The sequence below is a fragment of the Thamnophis elegans genome, chromosome 3, assembly GCF_009769535.1.
Source record: "Thamnophis elegans isolate rThaEle1 chromosome 3, rThaEle1.pri, whole genome shotgun sequence".
In the NCBI taxonomy this organism is placed as follows: Eukaryota; Metazoa; Chordata; class Lepidosauria; order Squamata; family Colubridae; genus Thamnophis; species Thamnophis elegans.
In genome coordinates this window covers 1,476,157-1,500,505 of record NC_045543.1, presented here as the reverse complement: position 1 = coordinate 1,500,505, position 24,349 = coordinate 1,476,157, and the positions used below count along the sequence as shown (strand labels likewise).

Below are 24,349 nucleotides of genomic sequence, written 5' to 3'. Positions count from 1 at the left end.
GCATTCGCTGGCTGGGGAATTCTGGGAGTTGAAGTCCAGGACATCTTCAAGTGGCCAAGGTTGAGAAACACTGATCTTATATGAATCCTGAAGATATTGCCTATGAGTGACACACAGTTTTATAGATAACATGCACGCAATTAACATTAAGAAACGTTCATTTTGAAGCACCTCTTCTATCCCAGAGAATTGCACTTCTCCTGCCCACTTTTGAACCCATTTCCTTAAGAGGCCAGTGGGGGATAATCCTGTTTCTCAGCTGCAGAAACCTGCATTTCCCATGGCTGATTTCCAAACTACCCTGAAACTTCAAATAAAAGGGGGGGGGAAGCAACCCCCACCACCATCAACCAAATAACTGAAGAATCCTAGGAAAAAAATATAGGTTTTTTTTTGTTAATACTCTGCCTGGGTTTTGTTCTGTCTTTGCACCAGCAGCTCCATTCAAACCCAACAGGGACACAGGTGCCATTGAGACCCACCTCTCACCCGCTGTTGCTGGACGTCCTGATTATATATAAGCCTCCTTAAATGACCAAAAGGATAAAGGAGGGGAAAAAGCAATGGAGGAGGACATTCCCTCACCTCTCTGGCGCTTTACTTCCAATGACAGCAGCGGCAGCCACGGCGCCCCATCTAAACTACGGCAGGGAAACCGAATTTGCAAAGGAAAAGCCTCTTCGCCTAGTGCGCCTGCGCGTCCAACCTCTCTTCCCTATCGAGACACTCTTCGCCTAGTGCGCCTGCGCATCCGACTTCTCTCCCCTATCGAGCCACTCTTCGCCTAGTGCGCCTGCGCATCCAACTTCTCTTCCCTATCGAGCCGCTTTCGCCTAGTGCGCCTGCGCATTCGACTTCTCTTCCCTATCGAGCCGCTTTCGCCTAGTGCGCCTGCGCATCCAACTTCTCTTCCCTATCGAGCCACTCTTCGCCTAGTGCGCCTGCGCGTCCAACTTCTCTTCCCTATCGAGCCACTCTTCGCCTAGTGCGCCTGCGCATCCGACTTCTCTTCCCTATCGAGCCACTCTTCGCCTAGTGCATCCAACTTCTCTTCCCTATCGAGCCGCTTTCGCCTAGTGCGCCTGCGCATTCGACTTTTCTTCCCTATCGAGCCACTCTTCGCCTAGCGCGCCTGCGCATCCAACCTCTCTTCCCTATCGAGCCACTCTTCGCCTAGTGCGCCTGCGCATCCAACCTCTCTTCCCTAGTGCGCCTGCGCATCCAACTTCTCTTCCCTATCGAGCCACTCTTCGCCTAGTGCATCCAACTTCTCTTCCCTATCGAGCCACTCTTCGCCTAGTGCGCCTGCGCATCCAACTTCTCTTCCCTATCGAGCCACTCTTCGCCTAGTGCGCCTGCGCATCCAACCTCTCTTCCCTATCGAGCCACTCTTCGCCTAGTGCGCCTGCGCATCCAATCTCCCCTATCGAGCCACTCTTCGCCTAGTGCGCCTGCGCATCCAACCTCTCTTCCCTTATCGAGCCGCTTTCTGCCTCCTTTACGTGAAGGGGCGTCTTCGGCGCGCCACGCCTCTCCCCGGAAGTGAAAGAAGTACGGAGGCCGAAGTGGGCCCAAGGCGTTTTGTTGTAGATTCGCCTTCTTGTTCTTCGAAAGAGGGGAAGAAGAAGAAGAAGAAGAAGGAGGGGGGAAAAAAGAGGTGGAAAGAGGCGGAGGAGTGTTTGTGCCGGGGCGGGGTTGGAGGAAGGTGGCGGTAGCTGACGCTGCTGCAGCAGCAGCCATGGAAGATGATGCTCCTGTGATTTATGGGCTGGAATTCCAGGTAAATCAGAAAATGGTGGATTTTTTTTGTTTAATGCAAAAGTTCATCATAACAGAATTAATTATTTTTTCCCCTAGATTTTTGTCGGTTTTTTTTCCTCCCATTCAGTTGTTAGGAACAGGCATGCACTTTTAAACTATACCTTATAACAGTGTTTCTCAACCTTAGCAACTTGAAGATGTCCGGGACTTCAACTCCCAGAATTCCCCAGCCACCATGATCCTCATTGCAAAGGATTCTGGGAGTCGAAGTCCACACATAAAGAATGATCTAGGCCAGTGTTTCTCAACCTTGGCCACTTGAAGATGTCCGGGACTTCAACTCCCAGAATCCCCCAGCCAGCGAATGCTGGCTGGGGAATTCTGGGAGTTGAAGTCCGGACATCTTCAAGTGGCCAAGGTTGAGAAACACTGCCTTATAACTTTTCAAATGGGATAATAATAATATAAGAATGGCAAAGAAAAAGAACAATTATGTGAATGTATACCTATAACTGTATGTAAGAGAATAAATGACAGTAAAAATATAAAGCATAATATAGGTAAATAATATTTGGTCATAAGTAGCTAAGTTTAAATAAAGAAATGTACATAAAAATGGATAACGAATAAGGAGATTACGAACGCAAGATAGAAATGTATAGAAGGGAAAACACTAACTGCAAAGAAACCAATTCGGAACTGCTGTATGATACACGATGGAACTTATGGTTCCTATGTTGTTTTTAAGTTATGTGTCTGTTTTTGTTGATGTGCTTATGTGTTTAAAATATAAAAAAAATTATCACAGGAATAGGCATGCACTTGCAATTATGGATACCAATATAGGATGACTTTGTTGCAAGCCTCTTTCAACGTAGCCAATTTTACAGAGGAGTTGTTCTGGGAGAAATTAGTGCAAAGAATGCTTTGCAAATTGCCTAAAAGGAAAGGTAAGCTGGTAGATATGACCCAATACATAAATAAGTCAATTTACAGAAGGCAAGTAACTGTCACCTGCAAGTCTAATGAAATTTATGTATTCGTTAGTGTGCTAAATGTGAAACACATCTCATTAAGAAATACATGTCCAATATCTCTTTCTATGTAGAGGTATTCCAAATGGCAAGACCTGTATTAAAAGTCAAAAGTGGCCTTTGTGCCTTTTAAACAGGTCTTGTTATTCGTGAATAACATAACTTTTCATGAAGTTGGAATAGATTACTGTAGACTTTTCTGCGTCTCCTTTTGTAATAAGGCCTGTGAAAGAAACTAGGATATTTTTAGCGTTTTGCACTTTTGGAATAATTAGTGTGTATTATGGAATCAGGATTTATGATTTAGAGTTTGAGATAGTCTGGAAAGGTTAGCTAAAATCTTTCTGAGAATGATATAAAGCCACCAAAAATAACTTTTAAAATTATTGAGAGAAGCTGCCTCCAAAAACAATATTATTTTTAGCTGCATAAAAGTGCACAATAAAATAAGCCTACTGATAACTAATTGCCACCAAAGACAACTAAAGACCCATAGTTTGTGTTTAAATATACATGAAATGCAGTTTTTGCCATTTAATTATTTGCATGCCAAAAGGTTCACATTGTCTAAAAATTCAACCCTTGTATTTATTATTGAACATTTATTCAACAATGCATAGTATTCCTTAATTCCAACAGGAATAATATGTAATGCTTCTGTTAATAGAATGCTTTGAGTACAGTAACATCTTGATTGTTGGGCTCCCATTTAGAGAACCTTAACTCACAGTTCAACCCTGATCTACAAATATTTTCTTCTACCAGTGGACCTTGTACATAACGGATAAAATTTCCATTGAGATATTGCACCAAACTCCCAAGCTGCAAGACTATTTCACCTGAAATCGTGCAGACTAGCCTCTTAACTTTGCCTTAAATGGCTTAAACTGATGTCACTCAAGTCACGGGTGGAATACCAAAGATAATTACATGAGACAGTTCTAAAATATTGTACAAAAATGTCTCTCAGCAAGCTGTTCGTTTGTGAGATCTGCACCAGAATTTCACCTTTTATTGCTGGCTTTCACTTCGGCTTCTTAAAATAAAGTGAAAATAAACATGAGAGTTACTTTCAGGATCCTTGACAGGCAGTCAAATCTTCAGAGTATGCACCTGGTTTCCTTTTATAGAAAAAAAATGGCTAAACAATTCTGTCTTGGTTCTTGAAATTTTTTCACACTTCATATGTGTGAGCCGAGGTGGCGCAGTGGTTAAATGCAGCACTGCAGGCTACTTCAGCTGACTGCAGTTCTGCAGTTCGGCTATTCAAATCTCACCGGCTCAGGGTTGACTCAGCCTTCCATCCTTCCGAGGTGGGTGAAATGAGGACCCAGATTGTTGTTGGGGGCGATATGCTGACTCTGTAATAGCAATATATAGCAGTAGACTTATATACCGCTTCATAGGCCTTCCAGGCCTCTCTAAGCGGTTTACAGAGAGTCAGCATATTGCCCCCAACAATCTGGGTCCTCATTTTACCCACCTCGGAAGGATGGAAGGCTGAGTCAACCCTGAGCCGGTGAGATTTGAACCGCTGACCTGCTGATCTAGCAGTAGCCTGCAGTGCTGCATTTAACCACTGCGCCACCTTGGCTCAGTGGTTAAACCGCTTAGAGAGGGCTGAAAGCCCTATGAAGTGGCATATAAGTCTAACTGCTATTGCTATTGCTAGTTTTCCCATCCTTTCAGAGAGCCGAGGTGGCGCAGTGGTTAAATGCAGCACTGCAGGCTACTTCAGCTGACTGCAGTTCTGCAGTTCGGCTGTTCAAATCTCACCGGCTCAGGGTTGACTCAGCCTTCCATCCTTCCGAGGTGGGTGAAATGAGGACCCGGATTGTTGTTGGGGGCGATATGCTGACGCTGTAAACCGCTTAGAGAGGGCTGAAAGCCCTATGAAGCGGGATATAAGTCTAACTGCTATTGCTATATGATAAATAAATATTTGTACAATGCAGATTGCCTTGAATTGTGGCTAGCATTATTTTGGAGGAACCCTTAGTTCCACTGAGATTAAACCTGTTACATAATTCAATGTATTTCTGTCCTGGTTCAAGTACAGTTTGGATATAGGCATCTTCAACTTAAAACAGCAATTGGGAATTTCTGTTATTAAATGGTGTGGTTGTAAACTGAGGCTGTGTGAGAGGTACCAGTCGGAAAGGAATTCCAAAGACTGGTCATCACCACCATTCAGCGCCATTGTAACATCAAATGGTTGCGGGACAATTGACCGAGGACAATTTGTGTAATGTAGGCCTGCAATCCTAAAGTATCAAATCCTGCAACTCAAAGTTACCTGCTAGGGCTGAGGAAACCATTATGAAGGATCGATTCTTGGAGCCCACTGCAGGTAATCCTCGACTTACAACAGTTCTTTTAATGACCATTCAAAGTTACAATGGCATTGAACAAAGTGACTTGCGACCATTTTTCAGAGTTATGACCTTTGCAGCATCCCCACCATCATGTGATCAAAATTTACTCGCTTAGCGACTGGATCATACTTATGACCATTGCAGTTGTCCTGAGGTCAGGTGATCCCTTTTCGCAACCTTCTGACAAGCAAAGTCAATTGGGGGGTGGTGGGGGCGAGATTCACTTAACAATTAGGTTAATAACTTATCAACTGCAGTGACTCGCTTAACAACTATGATAGGAAAGGTCGTAAAATGAGGCAAGACTAACTTAACACATTTCTCAGCGACATAAATTTTGGGCTCAGTTGTGCTTATACGTCGAGGAGTACCTGTATTGTATTTGGATCTTTCAAGCAGCTATCCCTCTTGAAGGTTTGGTCCCAGCCACTTCTGCGGTCTTTTCCTGGCTGCCTGAGTGTGCCTATGCCTCCCCAGAAGATGTTTATGCCAAGGATGCCCTTAAAGCACAGCAGTCCTGAGCATCTTCCTAAAGGAACTCATAATTGCTTCCACTTTGCTAATTTGTAAGCATATGGCTATAAAAATGCCTCTAGTTTTATCTGTCTTTGTAAGAACTTCGGTGGCTACATTCCAAAGCTGCCTTCTGTGAAAGACATCCCACTGAAACAAACCGATGCATCTTTTGAGTAAATACAATTAAAGTTGGGTTTTTATTTAGAAATCAGTAATGTCTCTTTATCTTTGGTTTGAAGAAATAGGTTGACTTGCAAGTTATAAGGAACCAAAAAATGATTTCTTTACCTAAGTTTTAAATCTCCTCAGCATTGAATACCTGTATTAATCACTCTGTTCTCAATTATAGTCTTCCCTAACATTTAAATTAGCAGCTACAACTATTCAGGAACTAGCTTAGGTGTCGTACCATAACTCTTATATCTATCCCCTTTGTTGAAAACAAAGTACTTTACCTGTAGCAGTCTGCTAGTGATTCAAAGGTGCATTTGTATTGTACTTCATGGTGAATGGTTTATAAATACTGCGGGTAACGCAATTGAACTGTCTTGGAAATGGTGGATGGATTTTATTTTTCCAGGCATACATTTTACTAGCTATATAATTTTCGACGGGAGAAAGATTAATTTGGATTGAATCCAATTCTGTATGTTCTTCAGTTAAACTTAAGTTTGTTTGGTTTTTAAAAAAAATACATCTGATTGTTTTTTCTTGGTCAACATTAACATTAAATCTTCTCCTTCAATGGCCCTTTCTGCAAAATATTTAAATTTGAACATCTGTGTAGTTACTCTCACTTTCATGCACATTTCCCATAAATGAAAGAAAAGTGCATACTGAAAATGCCTTTTATACTTTTTGGCCATAAATCAGCTTTTCGTGCCAAAAGATAGAAAATAAACTCATTTTGAATTGTATTTGAAAAATACGGACGTATGAGATATATTTTTAAAAGTGTCATAATGAATGATGTCATTATTTTTCAAGACACTGAAATGTGCTGGATATGACTCCGTTTGTATTTTTCACAATTTTCTAGGCACGAGCGCTGACCCCACAAACTGCAGAAACAGACGCAATACGATTTCTGGTTGGAACTCAGTCTCTTAAATATGATAACCAGGTAAACTTGCAGAAATCTTGCATGAATGTAAAAACAGAATTGCTTTGAAAGCCTTTAATTGAATAATATATTTTTTTCTTACCAAACTTTAGACAGAATTTTTGCTTATAAAATAGGTGTTGTGTGTTTTGGGAGACCAAAGAACCCTGTTTGTGATAATATTTAATACTTGGCCTAGAATGAGATGTGCAACAGAGACTTGTCTACATAATTAACATGTAACTGGAAACTCAAGAGAGAGACATTTAAGGACATGATTGGAACTTTAGTAGATAATTGGAAGTGTAGTGTTAGAAATATCTTGGAGGAACAGTCATATTAATGTGAATGAGGGATTCCTTTAGAAAATAGCATCTTTTGCCAGAACCTGTAAAAGTCAACTACTTTTATTAGCAGAGATATACAGTCTCATATAATGCCTGAAACACTTCTTCCAAACTTTTCAAAGGATATCTTGTCTTCATAGGATTATTTTCAAGGGGTGTACAATATGTCTCATGTTAAACTAGAGGCAAAAGGAAAAGCAAAATAGTTCATGGCTAGAATTGCTTAGGAATTATTATAAAATTCAGACAGGCAAAGTTTGAATATTTGTCCAAGTAATTTCATAGGCTTAGAAAAGCTGAGCAGGCTCCTCCCTCCAGTAGGGCAGATATTTATTGTTGCAAAGTCTTGGTATCCAATAGCAATAGCAGTTAGACTTATATACCACTTCATAGGGCTTTCAGCCCTCTCTAAGCGGTTTACAGAGTCAGCATATCGCCCCCAACAACAATCCGGGTCCTCATTTTACCCACCTCAGAAGGATGGAAGGCTGAGTCAACCTTGAGCCGGTGAGATTAGAATAGCCGAACTGCAGAACTGCAGTCAGTTCTGAAGTAGCCTGCAGTGCTGCATTTAACCACTGCGCCACCTCGGCTCTACCCATCCTCAAAGTAATGTATTTCATACTAACAGGGAGATGTAATAGATATTATATTATGTCACATTGCTGTTAGATGTTAAAGGGAAAACCAGGGATGAGGTGCTGTGGTATGTGATAGCCTTATGCCTTTGATCCCCAATCCCCAGGCCATTAACCAGTACTGGTGCATGGCCTCTTAGGAACTGGGCCGCACAGCTGGAGGTCAGTGGGGGGGACAGGTGAGTGAACGAAACTGAAAACATTTCCCTCTCCCAAAACTGGTCCCTGGTGCCAAAAAGGTTGGGGGGGGGGTCACTGCCTTAGATAATATGTTTATCTCTTTATAAATCTGCAGGAGTTGAATCAGCCATGTTTGGTAAGTCAGCAGATAGTTATGCACCTCGGTTCCTAAAGTTATTCTATGCTGTCAAAAGGTATTAAAATATTGCTGTGATTCAGACTTCCTGGTTGTTTCTCGGCATTCTACCAATAATTTCTCTTTTTCCCACCCCTGCTTCCCCTCTTATGTGTACCAGCATTAATAATTGAGGCGTAGGGCACTTTCCCTGGATGCTAATGAGCAGAGAGGGTTAATGGCCTTTGGCGGTGCTTGAAGCGATCGGCTATGGAGTCAGTGATTAATCTATAAGGAGTGTCATGAGCCTCTATCACGGCTGCTTATAATTTAACAGAACTGATCTCTCTCAGCCTAGGTCAGGCAACGGCGGATCTTTGTGCATTTCATGGCAGATGGCGGCTTGACACCCAGGTTGCAATTCAGCTCTCGGGCAAAGAGCTATTGTGGGTGGAATCCCTTGAAGGGATCTTAACTCATAAAGCTTTGGGTTGGGGAGGGGAGGGGATTTCAACTGCATTCAGCTCATTAACATTCAGCTATCATAAGCAAGCTGGTGAAAATGGAGAGTGGAGGGGATAATCAAGGAGAATCCCACAGCATCTTCTGCTTCATAGAGTGCTTGTCAGAGAAATAAAACGTTTTGTGAGGTTTTCTGCTATATAATTAAAAGGGGGAAAAAAAAAGAATTACCAAGGCTTGCAATCCTGTTTCCATCCATGGAATAGAATGACGTTGTTTGCTTGTTTATTGTATGGCTTCAGATAACTTACAATATTGTGTTGTGTTGTTACAATACACTTAGAATATCTGCAGCTTTCAGTGGAATACAAATTTGGTTTTTTTTTAAAAATCTGTTGTACTCCTACTCTGGAGGGAATGCAGTATTGCACATCTGCCAAGAAGAATTTTTTTTTTAATCACCTGGTCCAGTGCTGTTTTGGTTTTGGTCTTTCATGGGAACTCTGCCTTTTTTTGTGAAGACTTATTTGTAAGAGTAGTTGGACCAGGGTTCTTTAGTAACTAGTTTGGGTGGCTGCCTTTAAAAGGGCTGTCATTCAACACAACCCTGTCTCCCCATTCCTCACCTTTCCTCCCGACCTTTCTTCTTGTCCTCCCATTTTAACAAGGATGGAGGAAAAGTCATTAGTTAGTCCTTAGGGTCAGAGAGAAAGTGTGTTGCAGGAAATCCCTAAGATCTTTGGTTTTGACTTCAGCTACCAAGCTGTATTAAGGAATTAAGTCGAAAGAAAAGGGTTTAGTAAATGTATTAATGTCTGATGCACTTCTTTTTAGTGCTGGCCTGAGAGCAGACTAATAAGAATTCTTTTCTTGTCCTGCACTTCTGTAAGGATTTCAGAAAAGAAAACAAGTTTATGAATCATAGATCATTAAATATTTAAAGCCTCTTTGAATAGGTGGATTTTTTTTTCTAAGTGCATCTGAACATGAAAGGAGAAGGATATAGAGACAGCCATATCAGAGCTTTGGTGTCACTATAAAAAATTTCTAATGCCCGTCGTCTATTAAATCTCTAAAGCAGGGTCCAGAATTCAGTAATTATTTCTGGGCTCAAACTTGTACATATGGGAGGAGAAAGTAAACTGGTCCAGATGAGAAGTTCATGGAAAAATTGTTCAAAATATATTGGTAAAATTTTTGGAGTAGATAAAGGTTTAGCAACAGCAGAAAGGTCTTTAAAAAATAATTCTAAAGATATGTTGTGGAGCTGGAAAGGTGCTTAGGGAGAACCAAGAATTTAATTTATACTAAAGAGAATTGTGTGCTCAATTACTGAATGACAATTTCTAGGCTGAATAAGTTGACTAGCTTGGCATGCTCAACATGTGTCCCAGCTGAAGGTGGACCAGATGTTAGAATGAAATGTCTGAGTGAATGTGATAGACTATTGACCGAAATCTTCCTCAAGCTAAGAAACCCTGAGGAAGATATGGAGGAGAGAGGTGGGAACAAGGCAACCCTAAACCAGAAACCTCAGACTAATAAATTCAGATATTGTTTCAATAATTCACAGGTAGAGGTTTTAAACCCTGAAGCTCTGGAGCCCTATCTAGAGTTCAGAGGTAAGGATCCACCGTATTCTCAAAGAATCCTCTTTACAAGGATAATTGTTTCTGATGAAGAGCGATTTTACTTCCATATTATCTTCTGTCTTTGGCCTTTATGCGCCTCTCCCAAATGACTGCCTGAATCCGTATCTATAGATTTCCTGCACACAGTCCTTGACCTACAACCCTGCCTGCCTTCTCCCATATGTACAAGCTTTGTGCCCAGAAATAATTTCTGAGTTCTGGCCCCTGCTCCATCTATAGAGATTTGGTAGACTACAAGCATTAGGAAGTTTTTATAATTTAACTCATAAGTTGTGATGGCCTTTGAAAAGGTGCTTTATGGCCTGTAAAGTACAGCACTTCTAGCCATCATAAAATGTAATGCTGCTTCCCCCCCCCCCTCCAAATCACCTGGTTTTCATCTGGGTGCTTGGCAACATGTTTGTACTTACAACAAACCTGGGTACTTGAGAGACCGCCTGCTGCCAATTACCTCCACTAGACCGATTAGATCCCACAGATTAGGCCTCCTCCGAATTCCATCTGCTGGCCAGTGTCGACTGGCGACTACTCGGAGGAGAGCCTTCTCTGTGGCTGCTCCGACCCTCTGGAATGAACTCCCCGTGGAGATTCGAACCCTCACCACCCTCCAGGCCTTCCGCAAAGCCCTTAAAACCTGGCTGTTCCGACAGGCCTGGGGCTAAAGAGCTTTTGCCCCCCTTCTCGAATGGTATGGTTGTTGTGTGCTTTTAAATTGTGTATTGTAATGTTCGTCTTTTTTTATCCCCTGTCTGTACCCCTTTCCCTGACTTGAATTGTGAGCCGCCCTGAGTCCCCTTCGGGGAAAAGGGCGGCATATAAATGTAATAAATCCAATCCAAATCCAATCCAACCGATTGCCAAGTGCCTGACAATCAAGTGATCCCCATTTGCAATCTTCTCTGCTGGCTGCCCTGGAAAGTCAATGGGGAAGTCATCCAGGAAGGTTGCAAGCTGCTGCCACCTACGGAGAGAACTCTAAGGGCTACCTGAAAGAACTTCCCAGCAAAGGGATCTGAATTCCTTTGATGGGGCAGAGAAACGCATCCCATTGTGGCGTCCCCCCTGCAGACAGAAAGGAGTGAACTTCAGTGGGTTGGAGAAACTCGGATCCTAAAGGTCTTGAGTTTTATTCCTTCACCCCACTGAAGCCCTTCCCTTCTGTGCTTGGAGGGGAGCTGGCTTCCTTCTGCAGGCAGCTCTTTCAACCAGACAAGAGGCAGGCAAAACCAGGAATTTCAGCTCCTGAGCACAGGGGTATCCCCTTTCTCTTAAGTCAGCATGGACATCAATCTCCGGGATCGTGTCCAATCAAATGGTAGGCATATTTTGAGAGAAAAATAAGCAAAATAATTCCATGTGAAATAAACGCTGAAGATATTACTCGTACCAGCAATCTGATCAGAACACTCTCATAAGAAGTGAGATATGTGGCTTTCATCGTATAGAAAGTTGCTGCAGGACCAAAGAGGGAAGCTTGTCAAACATCCCCTTTAATTCTTTTCATGTCTCCTCACTAAATGGGTGCAGATAATAATAAGTAATAATTAGGGTTCATCACACAGTCAGTCAGATGCTTAGACTGGGTTCAGCATTTTTCTCCACCTGTTGAATCCTAGCCAAAGACCTGGGATAGGCAGATGTTGATATTATATACGTTTAATACCATTGAACAACAACATCTGCCTATCCCGGGTCCTTGGGAAAGTTTCTAGGTCAGTGTTTCCCAAACTTTTGACATATGTGTACCCCTTCTATAATTTTCGTAACGCTGAGTACCCCTCATAAAAAACAGATGCTTTAATAAAAATCAAAATATATTTATTTTTTATTTTTTTGGTACATACGCAAAATAAACGAAAGTTATATTATAAAGAACATTTATTTGATTCAATTTCATTATTTCCTGTTCGTTGATTGCTACTACAATCATTACTTTCTTTCGGTTTAGTAGTTCCAGATTTCAACCAGCGATCCATAATCTCTGTTAGGGATAAAAATTGTATTTTATAAAAATAATCAAAATCAGTGGCACTTACTAAAGCACGATAACAGGCGCCCGGAACTAACTATTAAAGAAGTAAGTTGTCTCTGTAACGAAGTGCAGTATATTCATGCCGTGTTACACCTCACAAGACTGTCTAACCGTTAGATAACGGTGCAATTCTCCAGCGTTTAAACAGCTCCGCGGCTCAACGTCAACTGTTAATGTTCCCGCAGTTTAAAAATGGCCGAACCCGAGCTGCGCGAAGGATGCGCAGAAGTTCCCGCCATAATGAGTTGCGATACGATGTACTGATGGCCCCAGTTCCCATTAAAAACTGCGATTACCGCCTATTTCTTTCCTTGTTCTGTGGGCGCAGCGAAGCATGGTGCAGTGGATATTCCCACGTGATCCCCACCAAACTCCGGTGCAACGCGTACCCCCACTAAACTCTTCCCGTACCCCTGGGGGTACGCGTACCACGCTTTGGGAAACACTGTTCTAGGTGAACAAAACTGTCAAATCCATCTAAACATCTGGCTGACTGTGCAACCAACAAAAAGTCCTCCGGAATGTATGACACACTATATTTAATAATGCTTGTCCTTAGGGTCTGATGCAGTTCTGAATCATCTTGCCAGGAGGAGGAAAGCAGCTGGGTCTGACTTTGAGGGACCGGAGATAGGGCAGAAGGCACTTCTAGTTTATGTGCTGAATGACCCTCTTTATATGGTTAGTAGGGGCACATAATACATGTTGGTAGAGCAAATTGAATTTTGATTTGTAGCTCACCTTTAGGGAATCAATTTCACTGCCAAGGAGACTGCTTTATAATTTCAACATGAGGCTTCTTGTTTTCGAAAGGAGAAAACTGCGAGAGCTAACAGACGAAGCAGCCAGCTTGGTAGGGTCTGCTGTGCTGTATATTGTTTCAGAAGAGAGGTTGTTGAAGCTCTGCTTCTTTGGCTAACCATTGGCATTTTTGGTTTTACAGACATGCTACTTAGTCAGACAAGGAGAAACAATTTTGGGAGAACATCTGTCTCGCGGTGCTGGTTCTGACGTCTAGCTTGCTTCTGCCCTAAATTGACTCCTTTATGACAAACTGTAATAGGCCATGTTTTCTGTAATACAATAGGTGGACTAATAAAAAAAAATTAAACCTGCTGAGGCTTGCTTTGATTCCTGTTTAATTTAGAGAGCTTTGCATTGTTGATTGTTGTTAATATATCTTACGTATTTTAACTGTGTTTTTATTTTTTTATTTTTGCACTTTATTGGTGAAGTGATGAAACACGTTCCTTGCATGAGTAAGGCGTGGGAAAAGCTCACTGGCTAAGACGCTGAGCTTGTCGATCAGAAAGATCGGCAGTTCAGCCGTTCGAATCCCTAGCGCTGTGTAACGGAGTGAGTTCCTGTACTTGTCCCAGCTTCTGCAGTTCAGAAGCACATAAAAAATGCAAGTAGAAAAATAGGAATCATCTTTGATGAGAAGGTAACAGCGTTCCATGTGCCTTCGGCATTCAGTCAAGCCAGCTGAATGACCATGGAGATGTCTTCGGCTTAGAAACGGAGATGAGCACCGCCCCCCCCCCCTAGAGTCGGGAACGACTAGCACGCACGTGCGGAGGAACCTTTACTTTTTAAAGTTGTTAAAAACTTCCATTAACGTATTGAGCAATAGCAGGATAGATTTATTTAGTTCAGTGTTTCTCAACCTTGGCAACTTGAAGATGTCTGGACTTCAACTCCCAGAATTCTGGGAGTTGAAGTCCAGACATCTTCAAGTTGCCAAGGTTGAGAAACACTGATTTAGTTACTGAATTTGTACCTTTCTGCCCAGTCAGAAAATAGGACTCAAGGGAGCTAACTATAAGAAGAATATTTTTCTAAAAAAATTATGCTACCTTTAAAAGCAAATCATTACAGCCGTACTGATTACATAAGTTATTATTTATAACTTCAGCATTCATCTAATTCAGTATTCCAAACGCCTCTCTGAATAAAAATAAAATATTCTCACTGCTGGTATAGCGACAAGACGCAGGGAATGGCTGGGTTCCTTTGGGAGGGAGTCCAACATTTTCAGGCCATTTTATACTTTCAAACCCTCACTCGCATTCCTGGTGAATATACAGAATATTTGTTTACAGTTGGATAGGGAGGAACTTCCCTTGGAGATCTTTAAAAGTTTTAGGCATTGGTTGATTAATGGTAAATTCCAAAATTGGACAGAGCCTCTCCTGGTGATTTTCTACATATGTTAAATTGCAAAGGGTAGAAGAGTGCAAGGCCTGTCGTGTTGAATTCCAGCATCATATTCTGAAATTCCTTATCTGAGAAGAAGTGAGCTACCTTAAAATTGTTCTCAATGCCACATCCCTTCTAAGTGGCTCGGATGGATGCCGGAGTAGATGGTATTAAAGTCACAGTGAAGCCAACAATCTACACATACATCATTCAGAGAGGCACTAAAACACTCTAGAACAGTGTTTCTCAACCTTGGCAACTTGAAGATGTCCGGACTTCAACTCCCAGAATTCCCCAGCCAGCATTCGCTGGCTGGGGAATTCTGGGAGTTGAAGTCCGGACATCTTCAAGTTGCCAAGGTTGAGAAACACTGCTCTAGAAGCTAACTTGAAAAGGATCTAGACAAGCCATATAAGCCACACTTGGGATGTTTCCCCAAAATCCAGCACCTTATACTCAAGAATGAATAGCAATAGCAGTTAGACTTATATAGCGCTTCATAGGGCTTTCAGCCCTCTCTAAGCAGTTTACAGAGTCAGCATATCGCCCCCAACAACAATCCGGGTCCTCATTTTACCCACCTCGGAAGGATGGAAGGCTGAGTCAACCCTGAGCTGGTGAGATTTGAACAGCCGAACTGCAGAACTAGCAGTCAGCTGAAGTAGCCTGCAGTGCTGCATTTAACCACTGCGCCACCTTGGCTCTTACAATGAAATACGGTGGGTAACATCCATCCAGAATAGTGAAGTACAGGAGGGGGGGGGGATTTCTTGCACAAACAGTTAGTTACAACTGTGTTATATCTTCCTGCAGATCTTAGTGTAATTGGTTTTGACTACTTAAAAAGTTGAGCTTGTAAATACAATGCAAATAAAAAAAAATGGCTTGCTTGGTATGATTAACATCATAACGTTGAGTAGACCAGTTTCCCTTTCAACTGCTGGTGAATTATAATTACCAGCAGCCTGAGCTATTACTGTACAGGCAACAATGAGAGTTACTTTAAACTTCTCTTCGAGAGTATCAGGAAAGCCCCCGTTTCCTCTCCTGCGATGTGACTTGCTCCTCTTTGAATCACCCAGTTCATTTCATTACAACCAGCTCTCTTGGAAAGCAGGGAGCTTAATTTTCTGCTTAGTAGGAGAGCAGATTCGTAATATTTCCAACTGCGTGAAATATTTCCAGGTTCCAGTCAAGATCGTTTTCATATTCCAGTGGTGCAGCTGGTACTTCTTACCAGGAAATGCTAAGATAAGAACCTTCTCTTTCTAGGAGGCATCATGATTAGAGCTTCTTCCATAAGAAAAGAGGCAAGGCAACAAGATGGTAAACACATTTTGAGCCATCTGGGAAAGGCTCAGCTCTTCCTTTCCTGGTTCCTCTCCTTGGCTTCAATCATGAGAATCTTTTCCTAATGACTGTCTTCCGTGATAAAGGACTATAAGTGGATTGTGTAAAATATGTGTTGCAGCCTCTGTATTAAGTAATTTTGAATATCTGAATGGTTAGTGTTCATGTTTTAAGCGGTGTGGAAATTTGTATAAAGGATTAGTAGAAATATTCATATTTGTTATAGATGTTTTGTCTATTTATCCTGAAGTTGAAAATACTAATGTTCATAATAGAGAGCCGAGGTGGCGCAGTGGTTAGAGTGCAGCACTGCAGGCTACTTCAGCTGACTGCAGTTCAGCTGTTCAAATCTCACCGGCTCAAGGTTGACTCAGCCTTCCATCCTTCCGAGGTGGGTGAAATGAGGACCCAGATTGTTGTTGGGGGCAATATGCTGACTCTGTAAACTGCTTAGAGAGGGCTGAAAGCCCTATGAAGCGGTATATAAGTCTAACTGCTATTGGTATAATATAATGGTGTCAGCCCAGGAACTAACCTTGTTTTAATGATGGGTGCAACTTTTTTTAATTAAATAAAACTCATGCTGTGTTTCTCTGTCTTGAAATACCTCTAAGTTAAAATAAATGTTTATTGTTCTTGTTTTCCAATTTACAGATTCACATCATTGATTTTGATGATGAAAATAATATTATAAACAAAAATGTTCTTCTGCACCAAGTTGGTGAAATTTGGCACATAAGTGCCAGTCCAGCAGATAAAGGTGTATTTGCAACCTGCTATAATAAAAGTAAGTGTAATTTTCTTGCTGTTATTATTTCCATGAGTAATTGGTAGATGCTTATTTGGCAGCATATGTACAATTTATAACTGTCCCTATTTATATAAATTCTTCTTACATTTGAAATTAAACCACCCTGTTAAAGCATACATTTGAGGGGGGAAATGAGAAGTTCCAATAATTGTACAAACAGAAAATCTGGGAGTGAAATATATTCATAATTTAGAATAGAATAACAGAGTGGGAAGGGCCCTTGGAGGTCTTCAAGTCCACCCCCTGTTTAGGTAGGAACCCTATAATATTTCAGACATATGGCTATCCAGCATCTTAAAAACTTCCAATGTTGGAGCATTCACAACTTCTGGGGGCAGGTTATTCCACTGATCTAACTGTCAGGAGGTTTCTCCTTAGTTCTAAGTTGCTTCTCTCTTTGATTTGTTTCCATCCATTGCTTCTTGTTCTACCCTCAGCTGCTTTAGAGAATAGTTTGACTGCCTCTTCATACTCTCTCCTATTTAAGCAATTACCGTACACATATCTAGAGAGGAAGAGAACATCCCCAAGGGATTTCATGAGTAAGTTTTCTGCAGTGGTGGGTTTCAAAAATTGTTCGACCCTACTCTGTGAGTGTGGCCTCCTTTGTGGGAGTGGCTTGCCGCCCATGTGACCGGATATGAAGATGCCGACGACACTTGTCAGAACCACCTTAAATCACCTCCCACACAGCACTGGCATGCATAAGAATAGGATGTAAACTTGTTTTTTAAAAGGCATCTTTGGTTTGCGTTAAAACAACTTCAACACACGCAATGTTCTGATTGCACCACAAACACAGTAGTCATCCTTACCTTTCACAGAGGCACGGAGTTTTATAAATAGGAGCATGGTAGTGTAGAATTATCATATCCAAGGACCAGTGGTGGGTTTCAAAAATTTTTGGAAGCTCTTCTGTAGGTGTGGCCTGCTTTCCGGGTCCACTGGTGGAACCTCTTCTAACCGGTTCGGTAGATTTGACGAACCGGTTCTACCGAACTGGTGCGAACTGGTAGGAACCCACCTCTGGTTTTCTGTATCAATCAGTTATATACTGATATGTGAAATAGTGGAATCAAGTTTCTATCCTCAGCACGTGCTTTCTACCTATTTTCCTGGCCAAGAGAAGGTTGGACAGGGAAAATAAAGGTTTGTGCTGAATCCCCCCCCTTTTAAAAATGCATTCTATAGCAGCAGTCTTTCTGGCTCTGGACCGCCAGTGGCGGTGGTGGCAGGGGGAGAGGGGATGTTTGGTGTGCGCCCTCTGCTCCCACAGATAGAGCTTCATGTGCTTGTGTGCTTGCCTGTCGCTTGCATGGTCCAATTTCCAACGAGCTATAACATGGTATTGGACCAAGGGGATATCATTGGATATCCAATTTCTTCCTATCTTTTGAATACGAATGGGCAGTCACAGAATAAAACTGTTTCACTGAGCTGGACTCCCCAGGGAATGCACGTACATGGCTTCAAATGGACAAGGTAGCCATGGCCAAGGTTTAATATTCTATCTGGGAAAGAACACGCCTTGCTTGATTCTGAGCGAGCAAAAGTCATATTCCTTCTTTAAAGCTGCTAGATCGTTATAACTTGAGTTGCACTAAATCTTCCTGCTTGGAGAAGGTGAAAAGGCAGAAAGGACAGTAGATCATTCTAGGATCTGAGTAGTTGGCAAAATTGAAACCATGAAGAGCTGACAGAGCACTGAAGAGAGATGAAATACAACCCATGGATATCCTTCATTACTTAATTTCCCCAGATCTCATTAAAAACCTGGGAGCTTGGAGAATGCGATGGACTTAGGGGTGAACTGCTAATTTATAACCATTACCCTCCACCTGAATGAAACAAACAGAAAATTGAAAAGACATCAGGTTCTTCTAACATCTTATAACTAATGTTCATAGAATTGAAAAAGTAATTTAAGTCGTGATAGGATGCGATCCCTGTCAAAATTGCATTATATATGATCATTAGTAAGGATACTGCTTTGTGGAAATGTAGATCTTGAGTGCAGAAAGTGGTCCCTTCCCCTGTAGCTAATTTTCCAGTGCAATAAGCTACATAAAGCACTCTGAGAAATGAGAATAAAACCCATGCCAAATTTCATTGTGGTTTTTTTTTGTTACCATCCTTGTCTTCTTAACTCTTCTGCAGTGTGACTGGTGTGTAAAACAAACACAAACAAAAAAGTTATTGCGGTTGCTATAAAATTAGTACAGCAGGTGAAACTTTCCATGATGTCTGTGGACTTAAGTTTTCTCTCCTTAAAAAGCAGATTCTGGAGACTTAAAAGAAACTTTATACAGTAAAGTATGTTTCAGTTTTAAAGGCTCTTGGGAATTGTGACATAATTTTTGGACGAAACTCCATCTGACCTCTGGATCCATTTAAGGTTGGAGAAAAGCCTTCAGAGAAGGCAAAGGGTAATTGTAGTTTGTGTGTAGTTCGATGTGTAAATGTTCTATACATATTATCTCCTCTCCTCTCTCCTCTCCCACCCCCTCAAATTCTGAAAGATTTAGCATAACACACAGCAAAATAATGTTCCACTTGTATTTTTCCCATTTCAATTACACTCATCATAGCAATGGTCTGTTTTGCCTTGTGTTAAGCCAATAATCTTTGTATCTCTCGCTTGAAGAAGTTTTAGTGTTTGGGAGACTTTGGCCTTCCACTCTCTCTTGGCCCAAACCATCCCATGGGGTTCTTATGGGGAAAGGAGGAGGAGGAGGAGGAAACAACATTAGATGCTTACCAACTTGAGTTATTATAAAAATAATAAAGATGAGATATAAATAAATAAATAGCATATTTTATATATGTATGCATGATATTAATAAGAGCTGAGGTGGTGCAGTGGTTAGGGTGCAGTACTACAGGCCACTTCAGCTGACTGCTATCTGCAGTTTGGCGGTTCAAATCTCACCGGTTCAAGGTTGACTCATCCTTCCATCCTTCCGAGGTGGGTAAAATGAGGACCCTAATAGGTACGTGTCCCTACTGCACACGTAGGCTACATTTATATGTAGGTGTGTGTGTGCGTGTGTGTATCTGTGTGTATGGGTAGGCAAAGTCAAGACACACAATTTTATAAGGTGGCGCAGTGGTTAAATGCAACACTGCAGGCTACTTCAGCTGACTGCAGTTCTGCAGTTCGGCGGTTCAAATCTCACCGGCTCAAGGTTGACTCAGCCTTCCATCCTTCCGAGGTGGCTGAAATGAGGACCCAGACTGTGACTCTGTAAAACCGCTTAGAGAGGGCTGAAAGCCCTATGAAGCGGTATATAAGTCTAACTGCTATTGCTATTGCTATTGATGATACCATTTTATACCAGAGACTAAAAATATTTAAGGTTGACCATGGGACAAGTCACAGTATAACAACAAGAAACAGTAAAATTGTCACCAGTAACAAACCCGGGGCAAGTTATTTTCTCTCTCACAACCATTAAATAGTATCTTTCTTCTTTTCCTTCATGGTAGTGTTAAACATCTGCATATTAATTTCATAGCATATTGGTATAAAATTATTTGCACTGAGACATTTTCATTGTTAATACAAGAAGACAATGTGCATAGTATAAAATGTTATCAGCTTATAAAGTGGTTGAGTTTTCCGACAATGGGATGATTTATGTTTATTTCTAAATATATTTAATTTTTTCAGTTACTAAGGGAGATTATGTCACACTAGGATATAACCTTAGTAAGATTTGCTTTGCATGAGTTGGGATCCCATTTATATTTAATTGATTAATTAAATTAAAAGCTAAGAAAGAAAACGTCGTTTCGCCTGAAGCAGGTCAGGTGGTAATAAACACGTTGTTTCTTAAAATGCTATTTTTTTGTAATCATTTGTGATATTTTACGTGGTGGTTATTTCTTAGGAAGACCTCTAGAAAGTGCCTGGGCTCACAAGATGCTGGCAATCTTCCGCACAGAAATCCAGAGGTTTCCCCTGATTCTGCTCGTTTTGATCCTTCTTTTTGTCTTCTCCCCGTTTTCAAAAAATAAAACTTGGCTCGGGAGCAATAAGGCTCGGCCAGGCCTGCTCAACAGAATAAAACAACTTCCCCACTTCTCTTGGATCAGCCATTATAATCCCTCTAGTGATCAGAGAATGGAGGCCAGGAATGCGTGGAGGCTTTCTTTCCCATCGGCTTCTGATCTAAAGCATCTTCCCCTGAAGCTACTGTTGGTGTCTCTTGGGTCAAAATATGAGTGTTTTTTTCCTCTACCATCCCAATTAGGAGATAATAGCAGCTTGAAGAGTGGGATTTTGATTTCAAAAATAGCTGAAAGGAAAAGTCCCACTTCCCACCCTTCTCCTCTCCACTGCAATCTAGCTGCTGAATCAGTGTATAACTTTGTTCAGATATGGTTATGTGGGCAAGTGGATAATGAATGGATATAGGTAAATGTGTTTATTTAAATAAGATGTACAGTTTTAAAAATCACAAAAGGACCCAGATTGTTGTTGGGGGCAATATGCTGACTCTGTAAACCGCTTAGAGAGGGCTGAAAGCCCTATGAAGCGGTATATAAGTCTACTGTTATTGCTATTGCTATAAAAACTTAAAACTGATATCTGGTCAGTGTTTACAATACAATGCTTGTTATATAAAAGTCATTCAACCACGATTTATCTCTTTTTAAACCATGTTTAAGATCAACTAGCATACTGATGTTTGATCTGAGTACTAATACTTTTCCAAAGTAGTGTAGGGAAAACAAATCATGGAATGTTCTATCGTAATGTTATTTTACTCAAATTTCAAAGCCGTTTAACTTGAAATTCTGGAATGCTATACCAAAGAGGTAATTAGGTCAACTTTCATAATAAACACATATTAAAAACTCAATAAATTTTATAATAGAAAAAAAAGAGCAACGCTTTCCATGGTCATGGTATCTTGGAATTAAAATCCCAACCTATCTAGAGCTACCATATTTGAGAAGATGTAACATGTGATTGGAAAAAAATCTACTGCAGAGCATCTGTCCAGAAGTAGAACATACTGAGGGAGATGGAGCAATATAGCCTGATTCAAAAAAAAAAAAGTTTGTTTTTATTGAAGTTGAAAATCTTTCAGGTTTCTTGAAATTAAATTACACTTTGTAATTTAATTACAAACTTTGCTTTATTTATTTATTTATTCATTTATTTATTTATTTATTTATTTAATCGATTTATAGGCCGCCCAATCCTGGAGGACTCCTGGCGGCTAAACCAAGTTGTCTATGCAGATTCTAGGATATTTTTTTTTCCTTGAGGATGATTCCCATCTTATCCAACAAGATGAATTTTTCAGAATTGAAGAATTCAATTGTCTACAGAGAGTGTAAAATAACTATAGACTTTGACAAATCAAACCGTCTAAGAAGAAATTATTTTGAATATTATTCTAAGCATGGGAGATAATATACCCGTGATGGCGAATCTATGGCATGCGTGCCAGACATGGCACACAGAACCCTTTCTATGGGCACACATGCAGTCACCCCGTTTCTCTGTCGCATTTCACTTAATCAATTCCAACTTATTGCGAAAGAAAAAGATCTTGCGAAGTTGGAATTGATTGAGTGAACTTTTTCACTCGCGGGGTTCACAATGGGGGAGGGGGGGTCCTGTCTTCCTCCTGAAGCCCATTACAACACGGAGCCACATTATGACCCTCCCTGCATCGGCTCGGGAAAAAAAAAAAGCAGTTTTGTTTTTTTCTGCAGAGCTGCCTGTATTGGCATGGCCAGCCTCCCCGCCAAGCCAGCTGAGCATGGGAGCGCTGTTCCTGGGCTCATCGGCCTTCAGACATCATTCTCACCATCAGTTCAGGGGTTCTCCCCCCCCCCACGGGGGGGGGGAGGTACAGGGAGGCAGAGAGAGGGAGGGAAAGAGAGAAATGATATTACAAAAGTTCTTCTTTTTTTTATTGTTGCAGAAAAAAATGGAAGGGGCATAAATGTGCATTTATTGCATTTATCGTTTTTCTTTGAACATGCTGAACTCTACATTTATCAATATTTTAGGTAGTAATTTAGATTAAATTCCCGGGTTGGCACTTTGCCAACTGGGTTTTGGGTTGTAGTTTGGGCACTCCCCGTAAGGTCCCTAAAAGGTTTGCCATCACTGTAATATAGGATTGTATCAGATAGTTACTTTCACTTATTGCCTCTTGTAAATTCTAGATTGTAATTTTCCACATGAAACAAAAATGATTATAATGAACCAAACGTTACAGATTGGAAATAGTCTGAGAATGTACAATTGGATTAATTCCCTCAAATTCAGACCTAAGATGGTTCTGTTCCTTTGGCCATAGGGAGCTGCTCCTCTGCCTGCTCTCAGCCCCCCATTCCAGCAAATAGGGATCATCTTGAGTCTTTAGCCGGGAACCCCAGAAATGATGCCAATTCTTATAGATAATGTGGAGCTGTTATAGGGCTCCATGTCAATCAGCCTCCCGTATTCCTCTAATGCAGCCGAAGGAAGCTGTTTGATCCAACAGAGAGCATAAGGGGCACAATAAAGATGCTTTCACAAGGAATCTGCCACATGCTAAGCCGCTGCCACTTCTGAAAGTAGGACAGTTTCGTAAGGTCTGACACGGGTAGCTGCAGAAACGCCAATTTATCACATCAACTTGACAGTTTTGGAAATTAAATCTGCCCCTCCCCTCCCCTCCGCTTTTCACCTCTTCCTTCTGTGGGAAATCCTTGGAGGGCAGAGACTGGCAGTGCCACCTGCCCTCTCCTTTGGGCTGAAAGCCTTTGTCCCCGAGAGAGAGAGCAGCTGGCACGATCGCGATGTAAGTCACACCTCTCCGCTTCAGCATCACTGGCTCAATGTGCAATGTAGCAGAATTAATAATACTTTGGGGAATCTCACATTTGCATTACCTGACTTTATGGAACGGGGGGGAAGAGGAAGAAATGTGCAGTCTGGCATTTCATTAAGGCTTCCGCGCACACATTCGGCAACTTTAATATGGCTGCCCTTGCTCGTCCTGTTTAGACTTAAAAGGGCCGCATTCTAATGCTGTATGGAAAGGCGGCGGGAAGAGGACAAGGGTCATCTTTGGCACCCACAAGGGTGGGCAGGCGGGGGTCACGAGGGACGCTTCGCTTCGATTGAAGAAGAGCTGATCCGCCATGGAGCTGCAACACACCCTGCCTCGTATAAAACAAAGTGAGGAGTGAGGAGGGGAAGTGGCAAGATGATTCAAAAGGCGTCTGCTATAAATATTTCAGGCCCATGCCGGCAGTAAATAGCTCAGTTCAGAGTTCTTCCTTCCAAAAAGTGAGGATTTGCTCCAAAGTAGACTTTCCGTAAAACGTGCTTTTCAAAGGAGGAGGAGGAGGGCTGATCTCCTGCTGATCTCTCCTACACAATGGCAAGTGTGGATGTGATGATGGAAGCTGCCAGAAGAGGGCAAAGTCCTGTAATTGTAGGCGATGCTCTCTTTGTTTCGGTGAACCGGCTGCTTTGCCGTAGCGCTCAGAGGATGGGGAAGGTTTGGTGGCGGATAACCTGTCACGAGAGGTCATGATAGACCACGCTGGTTCTGTTTTATTTTGCAAATAGGCAGGCCCTGTCGCCTTCTCTAGTGTCAGATTTCACAAATCCAGTATGGGGGATGTAATGCCGTGCTGTCTAACCTCCTCCTCCTCCGTACACCTACAACAGCCCCCTCCCACCCTCCTGCCAGGTTGCCTGAGAGACCGCGGGAGGGGAGCTTGCAGCGTTTCTCCGGAGGGTGGATTTTCTTCGCAGT

The 24,349-nt window shown here is 41.7% G+C and overlaps 2 protein-coding genes across 3 annotated transcripts in view; one reads left to right on the top strand and one right to left on the bottom strand.

The window, feature by feature from the left end:
- TRAPPC12 (trafficking protein particle complex 12) overlaps positions 1 to 1,391 on the bottom strand; it is an 87,678-nt gene extending 86,287 nt beyond the window's left edge. The window contains exons 1-2 of one of the 2 annotated variants that reach the window (XM_032212785.1): positions 1,269 to 1,391; positions 586 to 1,195 (exon numbers count right to left, since the gene is read on the bottom strand). The gene's annotated coding sequence lies outside the window, so the exon portion shown is untranslated. The remainder of the gene's footprint in view (positions 1 to 585; positions 1,196 to 1,268) is intronic. The other variant, XM_032212786.1, reaches the window with a different exon arrangement.
- A 130-nt stretch (positions 1,392 to 1,521) lies between these two features.
- The window catches only part of EIPR1 (EARP complex and GARP complex interacting protein 1), a 76,110-nt gene continuing 53,282 nt past the window's right edge, over positions 1,522 to 24,349 (top strand). Inside the window, exons 1-3 of the mRNA XM_032212787.1 lie at positions 1,522 to 1,780; positions 6,726 to 6,809; positions 16,418 to 16,550. Of these exons, the coding sequence (XP_032068678.1) occupies positions 1,739 to 1,780; positions 6,726 to 6,809; positions 16,418 to 16,550 (259 nt within the window). The 5' untranslated portion in view covers positions 1,522 to 1,738. The remainder of the gene's footprint in view (positions 1,781 to 6,725; positions 6,810 to 16,417; positions 16,551 to 24,349) is intronic.